Genomic DNA, 8,402 nt, shown 5'->3' on the forward strand with positions numbered 1-8,402 from the left:
GCCCCCCCCTCCCCCCCCCCCCCCCCCCATGCAGGCACATGCAAACAGACCAAAAAACTAACAGGACATGAAAGAAAGAAAAAGGAAACGAAAACTACCTCCTCTATTGGTCCTTGACTGATTTAGAACGGCATTTTTATCCTCCAGGAGTCTAGGACTCTGCTACCAGGAGGTTGTCATATACTCTGGTAGTGAGCGGTTGTTTTTCCCTCCCTCCCATGTTATAGATAGCACTTGATGTTTTATAGGAGGAAAAAAATACAATAATAAGGCATACCAATAAGGGAAAAGATGTAGTTTATAGGTCATAGTGCTTGGCCTCAAGAACTGATTTTTCTACTACTTGCATTTCTCCCCTTTCAATTCACTATTGTTATGCACTCTATATATAAATACAAGAATGATGTTATGTAATTACCTATTCTTTGCTTCTCCCAAACAGAAAGATACAGGTGACCTTACTGCTCAAAACAGTGAACTGAAATTGGAGTTGCAAACATTGGAACGACAAGTGCACTTAATAGACGGTAACAGTCTATCCTTAGCTATCTTTGCAGGATGGTTTTGGTTCCATTCTTCCTTATCATCTTCTTCACCACTCTTTGGCTTCTCCCAAAATAAATTAAAAAAAGAAAAAAGGAATGGAAGAAAAATTGAAAGTAAAAGGTTCAGACTTGAGATGACACTGACTTCAGAGTGTAGAACTAGGCTGTTTCAACTTTCACACTTTTGACGACTCTCTCATTTGAACTTTTTAAATTGTTCCTAAAAGTAGATATCCAATGAGTGTTGGTGATGCCTACTGCAGCTTTCGAAACTGGGCTGCAAGTAAAGAACAATGTGATTTCGAACATCCTGTGTTTAAAATACAAACATGCAGACATGATTTTATAGTTGGCCAACTTACTCAAAGGTAGGTTTTAGATTATTTACTAGGGCATCATCCTTCGAAGTGATATTGAAGTCATTCAATAGGTGAACGATTTGTACTTCGTCAATGCATTGAATGCAACGGAATTCAATTCTTAGCCTTTCTCGAGAACGTTGATTTTGTTTTGTTTTATTTTTTATTTTTTTTCCCTGGTAGACTCCATAAAAACTGCTAAATGATGTTTTCCACCCTTATTTTCTTCTTAAAAACACACCATTGGATGAAGCAGTAAAGGAAGAGGTCCAGCATCCGGAAGTGCAGATGGGTCAAACAATTCAAAATAGTGGACCTATGATGAATCTTCCTGCATCTTATGGAGCCAGCCAGCATCCCGACCATGACGATATGGCTACATTGTTAACTGTTCAACAATTTCAACAGCTCCATATACATTCTCAGAATGGGCAGCAACAATATTCAATGCAGCCACAGGCTCAAGCCAGAAACTTGAATCTAAGAGGTTTGGGGCCATCTTCCATTCAAAAAGACAATGCTACTTCAGGCACATCACCAGAGGATTAGAATCTGGAACTGGTAGATGAGCTGGCTGTTGGATGGTTATTAGTTGGTCCAGAATCTTGTTGGTTGTAGTTTTGATTGGGTTTTGTGCTTTTGGTTAGTATGCTTACATGCATCAAACTTTAACATGGCTCTATGTGGATTCTGTTGAAGTTTAGTTTGTTGAATTGCAAAGATTATTATCCAAATATTGTTCTGTTGAGTATGGGTCTTCCATTGGACACTATTTTCCACCATCGTCTCTGCCTTTTACCTGAAATTTTGAGAATTGAAAAGATTTTGGGAGAGTCGAGTAGCCAAATCACATCTTACAAGGGTTTGGTGGATGAAGAGAGAGAGAGAATGAGATACATACAACAAATGCACATAAAACTGTGTGTGAATAAAGAAGGTAAGGAAATGGAGGTGTTGAATGTGGATATGGGCAGGACTCAACTCATCCAGCTAGGGTTGTTACTCGGCTTCTCAACCCACGGGCTTTACTCGGTCCATAACACGAGTTGACTCGTCTCGTGGGTCCATATTTGTCATTATTTCTTACAAAAATTTAAATAAAATTTATTATAGAATTATTTCATAAAGTAACATGACCTAAAATTTGTAAATGGTGTCATGGAAAGATCAATTTTTCATTTTCAAAATTGTTTGTACATATATTAATTTAAAGCGTAAATTTATTATAAATGAATACCTACTACTATTTTATTTTAAATTTTTTCCTGATCCAAACTTTTCCTCTGTTTATATAGCCCTTGTTTGGTCTTTTATAAAAATGTGATTTTGGGAAAAATGTATTTTAAAATAGTATTTTTTTGAAGAATGTATAGTTAAAAAGTAAGAAAAAATTTAAGATTTATGTGTAACATTATTTTCCAGAAGAATGTACAATTGAAATAAATTTTAAAAAAAAATCCATTTTTTGAAAAATGGAACTCAAACAAGGGCATATAGACATATTTTGAGCAGTGCTATATAAACAGGGCCACATAAGCCCTATTTTTCCGCGGGCCCTGTTTTAGAAGATTTATTCACATATTTTTAACGATTACATAGATAAGACTTTAATATGACCGAATCGATATTAATGTCTTATATTACATAAAATTATATCAATTTTTTGCTTCACCAATGTATCTTTTTGCATCTTGTTTACCTCGTTCTGTTAATTGTTCTATACTTGTTAAGCACTATTTTAGTATAAGTGTACTATTTTTGTCACAAATATAAAATGATCTATCTATTCATTATTTATTACTCCATCTGTTCTATTTATATGGGCTGACTTTGTTTTTTTCACGGATTAAAAAAACTCTTATTCAATGTTATTGAAAAAATAATTTTTGCCAAAAACTTTCTTGATTTTCTCTTATTTATATTTGTACAATTTCAAGATTAAGCGGGAAAAATTGGTTATAATTAGACAAATTAAATAAGGGTATATTTAGTAAACGAACAAAACGAAACAAAACATACGCAATAAAAAGACATGACTATACAATTGAAACAAGGAAATAAGGAAACTTAGTTTATATGGATAGGACGGAAGGAGTATCATATTATCGATAAAATTTAGAAGTTTGACGGACCATGCGACACCCATGGTGCAAGAACTTCCAGACGAGCCTTCCGACCATAAGATCAGCAAGCTCAATTTAAGCTCACACAGGAGACTTTTTGAGTATGACACAATTCGAATACTCGCATATGATGCCCACATTCGATGCGCACAATAACAACAATCTTGTCGGGCATGGATAGGTACAGTTCGTTGGTTTTCTAACATAATCCATGTAATGGGTTCATATGTGATTCGTCAATAGTAACATGGGTTCATATGTGATTCGTCAATAGTAATGTTATATATAATAGAGTCAAAATTAACAATTAATTTTGACCATGTATTTAATAGGACACACAACTTTTCAACTATATGTTTCATCAACATTTATTAAAATCTGATTTTAATATTCACCAAATAAGGGCGTATTTGGTAAGACCATGCAAAATTGTATGTGTTTTGAGTACATAATGCATATGTTTGGCAAGGCTGAGGTTATAATTTAAGCAAAACTTGTGGTGCAGATTTCGCGAGTCTTATAGAATGTACAATTAATAAGTGGGTAATAATTATGGATGGTTATGAATTCTACAAAATATGTGAATAAAAATTATGGCAAACAAAACTCGCAATATTCTGGCACCCCCTTTTCCTCTGCAAGGCTAAAATTATGCAAAAGCCTAATCACCAAAGGTATTCGAAGGTGTGACACTAGTGATCACCCCTCTTTCCACCAGTTATCCCTACAAATGCAAGCCACAACCATCAGCAATCTCATCGATATCGAGACAATTTCTGATGAAGGTGACATCTATTAGGTCTATACAAATGTAAATATACAGTTAGAATCAGAAAGAAAGATAAAAATTACTACGATAAAATTAACAAATGTAACAATGAGAGAGAGAGAGAGAGAGCTTTTTTACAATCTCCCACTTATTTGTTTCACAATCATATGATATTACCAAAGTACAAGTCTGAGGCATACAAGTGAATTTTCAACAGGTACACACTTATAAGAACCAATCTCATTCTATTCACAGGTAGACCACAGTATACTTTAAGATCTGACTCACAAGTTGTTAACATGCATGTCTTCTCTTGACTGCATCTTTCATTTCCTGCACAAACGTCAATATTTCATATAATTGCACCGAAAGCTGAAAATAACAGAAACATGACTATATACTGCATTATATATGAGAATAAAACTTTAATTTTCCACCTTCGGTCCATAAATCTGAAGATTCTGTACCAATTTTTATAGAATCATTAAAATTCACTAAAATTCTTACAAGATTCACCCCACGTAACATTATGGCAAAAGGTGATTTATATCAGCAAATGCTGTCCTTCACTGAAGAAAGACATAACAGGAGAAAAAATTTTGCAGAGGCATACCAAGGGAGCTTGAAAGCATCTTTCCACCATCCATGTTTGGAGCATTTCACAACAACTTTTTCCAAACGGACAATGATCTCTGAAAATGTTGGACGTCCAACACAATCCGGATGGCAACATTCTTCGATCAACCTAGGTATGTAGCACAAGTAATCAGGGGGAAAAAAGTTACTAAAGCTATAAAGTCAATCAAAACCATAGAGCAAAAAAAAAAAAAGAATACTTTGTTTGGGAAAGGTGAAGAAGGGAGATAAAGTAGTTATAGTAACAAAGTATATTGAACATTTAAAATATCAGTTATCTTATTACTGAAAACCTCCTGGAGATAAACAATTCCAATTTGAGTAAAATACAGTTCACTATCCAGAATTCAGTCACTTCTACTGAAATATACCTAAAGACCACATGCAGATTGAAAAAGTAAATTATCTCACGAAACCGTAACTGGAGAAAAATCTTCAAACTTAAAGCATGATTCGCTTAACATCTTTTCTGATATAGAAGCATAATTTTATATAGGAGAGAATTACAGTATACAAAACAAAAGGTAAAAACAAGCACAGAAATTTGCCACGAGATTTACATCACTGCATCTCAACGGTGATTAAAATGGAGAAACTGAACAAGGAAAAAGGAAAGCAAATACAGATAAATTTGGAAGAAAAAGAAAAGAAAAGAATGACTTACTTTTTTAAATCAGGAGGGAAAGATTTAGATTTCATCTTTAGGGCCAGTCTCTTATCATCTAAGGTCATCAACTTAGCAATTTCTTCAGGAGACTTTGAAAATGGTGGCACGCCCTCCACCATCTGAATCAATATATACAGACATATGCATAACACAGGAAGTTGATCATACATCTTGCGAAATTGTAAATCAATGGTATCATGACGGATCTAAAGGAGTGAAGTGAGGAGGAAAAATAGACCTATGGGTTATCTTTTGCAGTGGAATACAAAGATTCTCCATAACATTCTTAAAGTATATTATAGAGTTTCTTACTAAAGAGAGTTGAATAATCAACATGCTTCTTTTACATAGTAAAGCAAACATGAGAGAGTAAACCATTTGAAAAAGAAAAATCATCTCAAAAAGATTTAGAAATATTTGATAAAATAATAATGCAGGAGAAGTTATGGACAGGGAAATATACTTGCTTGCATTATAATTTTCTCCATAGTCAAACAAAATTATAAGGATGAAAAATATTACCTCATAAAGTAAAAGACCAAAAGAGTACACATCCACACTTCTATCAAATATTTCATCTTTAAAAATCTCAGTTGCCACATACAAACCTACATTTAGCAAGGAAAAAAATTTGGGGTCAAACAGCAGTTCGGGACCAAATCTCTTCCAGCAGTGGATGGAAAAATGTAAATTCAACCAGATTCCTCTAGCATATGCCCGATAATTATATCATATCTTATCTTCAAACTATATAAAGGAACTCCTGAAATGTATGATGCTACACAAGTATTTTGTGTACATGTCTTACTTGTACGATCTATGGCTTCAGGACGCTCCAGTTTAAATTTGTCCTCTGAAACTTTGGATAATCTAAGCACACCAAATCCAGCAACCTTCAACTGTCCTCCACAATCCAGCAAAATATTTCTGGCACCTTACCAAGACTTCAAATATTAAAAAGTGCAAGCAATCATAAAGTCGAATTCAAGAATATATATATTTTTTTTCTATATAAAAGAACCAACTTAAGCATTTAGTTTCCTTACTTTGGCTTTAAATCACAATGAATAACTGGGTCTGGTTTGCATTCATGAAGATAATTCATGCCCCTGTCAAGGTGGTTAAATTGCCCGAGCCATCAGAATACAAACTAGACAGAATCAGCCCGCACCCAACAACACACAAACACTAAACAGAAGAAAGAAGCAGCAGCAGAAGAAGAAAAAAGGAGGATCATATGCAAATAATGAAAAATAAACAGCAATTCAACTTCTTATATTTTCCATATATTTTTTCAAAACCATATTACCTGGCAATTTCAAGAGCAAATCTTAATGCTTTAGATGGAGATAGCCGTCCTTTCTTTTGAAGATAGCTACCTAGGTCACCCTGAAGATTAATAACATATATGAGCAAAGCAAAGCCAAACAAATATGGAATTTATAGTCTATTCAATGCTCAGGTTAATCAACACCATTGCAAAGAAAAAATTCAGGCTAAGAATAATTAGATACTAGAAACCAATCCACTTCATATTCGACTCAGAAACTTCAAAAGAGAATAAACAAAAAGAAAAGTAAGAAAAGTGGACAATCTGGAAATTTATTCCCATGAATTGATTGATTGTCAGCATTTGCCATAAATTTAACAAATTTAGCCACATAAACCAATTATGACTTGCACAAACACATGCATATCCACGCTTTGCCAAATAAGAAGAATAAGAGCATGCCTGTGGCCGTGGGGTGTATATATACACATGTAGAGAGAGATGATTACCTTTGAATGATACTCCAAAACAATCATCATAGGCATTTTCTGGGTGACAGCACCAATAAACTGAACCACATTAGGATGTCGGACCTTTTCTAACAAAGTCAACTCATGCTGGAAAGCATTTCTGCAACATAACGCATATAAAAGATATACAGAATGTGTAAACCATAAACTTAAACAAACCCAAAAACTAGTAATTGAGAAATGTGTTAGCATGACAATCCCAAAAGACAAAATCAAACTTTACAGCTCCAGGAATTACACAGGAATCAAGAAGAAACTGCTTAAGAAGAAAAACATGTGTTATTAATTATTACAATGGCATGGGACTTGGAAATACCTTACTCCTTTTCAATTTACTAATTAACCGCACTCTGATTTGTAAGGACCCAGATATTCTAAATAAAATCTCAAATTTAAATTTATCTCTTTGTCAGAACCATTGGTAAGTTTCACACTAGAGTTTCTGAAAAATACTTGATTATAAGCAAGCAAATTCTATAATTATAAGTCAAGTACCTAAAATGGAAAAGGTACGAGAGCCTTTGATGTACTTGACTAGGGATTTATCACTACATACATCAGTGAATATTGAGAGTTTTATATTCAAATGCACGTTGCATTATGCTGACTCTAATTTTAGTATGTAATTTCATATTGATATTAATAATTGAAATATGGACGGTCAAATTCAAGCTAATATTCTTTGCAATCCAGTGTTCCACAAATAATTAGTTTCTATAAGCTGTTAGACTTGTTCATTATCACCACAGACTTAGAGTTAACTTTCAGGTGTCGTGAGACCAATAATAAAGATAATGCATTCCCATGAAATCAATAACTACGGTGGACTATCATTATGCACAGCTATTGACACAGAAATATAGACTAATGGAAACAGATTTTGGAAAATCTGAGTTCTTGCGAGCAATAACATAGAATTTTTCGAAAAAGATAGATCAATTTTTCATATCTTTTATACAAACATAACCCGATAGAACGATTAACTATGAAGCATTGACACAGACACGTGTCGGACACGCATAAATGCGATTTTTCAAAAAAATTCTGATTCAAAACATTGATTAAATTCTCTAAAATTCTTCATTTATATAGTATAAATTTAGTTTTATACTTGTTATTAATTTTTCTTATTGAAATCTTTTAAATAGAAATGCCTATTTGTGATTTAATAATAATTTTGAGTTAAAAAAATATATTATTTTTGATAAAAAGGAAAAATGACCATGACAGAGTGTCCGAAGAGTGTCGTATTCAACACGTCTTTGATACGGACACAGGACACTCTACCCCAGTTGAAGAGTCCATTCTACAAAGATGAATAATATTCAACTAAAATTCACTCTAGGAATTGATAATGGAAAGGTTTTTCACCTAACAATTAGACAAAGTACATTACTTATGTCGAGCTCACAAGAATGACATAGGACGCAATGCTGCAATCAGACGCAAAAGGGTGTGTTGGAAGGGGGGGGGGGGGGGGAAAATTTTATTTGGAAAAAAAAA

General features: G+C 33.7%; 2 protein-coding genes across 2 annotated transcripts in view; one reads left to right on the top strand and one right to left on the bottom strand.

Annotated features, from left to right (window-relative positions):
* LOC111403467 (transcription factor RF2a-like) overlaps window positions 1-1,652 on the top strand; it is an 8,472-nt gene extending 6,820 nt beyond the window's left edge. Inside the window, exons 3-4 of the mRNA XM_023031980.1 lie at window positions 443-527; window positions 1,161-1,652. Coding sequence (XP_022887748.1) covers window positions 443-527; window positions 1,161-1,453 — 378 coding nt within the window. The 3' untranslated portion in view covers window positions 1,454-1,652. The remainder of the gene's footprint in view (window positions 1-442; window positions 528-1,160) is intronic.
* Window positions 1,653-3,544: 1,892 nt separating this feature from the next.
* LOC111403468 (integrin-linked protein kinase 1-like) lies at window positions 3,545-7,841 on the bottom strand. Its single transcript, XM_023031981.1, has 9 exons — window positions 6,879-7,841; window positions 6,409-6,488; window positions 6,146-6,208; window positions 5,908-6,026; window positions 5,622-5,707; window positions 5,097-5,218; window positions 4,410-4,541; window positions 4,085-4,129; window positions 3,545-3,751 (listed from the first exon to the last, which is right to left on the bottom strand). The coding sequence occupies exons 1-8, from the start codon at window positions 7,089-7,091 to the stop codon at window positions 4,123-4,125; spliced, it is 822 nt and encodes a 273-aa protein (XP_022887749.1). The 5' UTR covers window positions 7,092-7,841; the 3' UTR covers window positions 3,545-3,751; window positions 4,085-4,122.
* Between the last annotated feature and the right edge of the window lie 561 nt (window positions 7,842-8,402).

The sequence above is a fragment of the Olea europaea genome, chromosome 11 (genome assembly GCF_002742605.1).
Source record: "Olea europaea var. sylvestris chromosome 11, O_europaea_v1, whole genome shotgun sequence".
NCBI classification, from domain to species: domain Eukaryota; kingdom Viridiplantae; phylum Streptophyta; class Magnoliopsida; order Lamiales; family Oleaceae; genus Olea; species Olea europaea.

Coding starts and splice junctions, on each gene's coding strand:
- LOC111403468 (XM_023031981.1), bottom strand. CDS start 7,091: ATGCTAACACATTTCTCAATTACTAGTTTTTGGGTTTGTTTAAGTTTA. Junction 6,027..6,145: donor CATTGTGATTTAAAGCCAAA/GTAAGGAAACTA, acceptor GTAAGGTGCCAG/AAATATTTTGCTGGATTGTG. Junction 5,219..5,621: donor TTGGTCTTTTACTTTATGAG/GTAATATTTTTC, acceptor ATATTGATTCAG/ATGGTGGAGGGCGTGCCACC.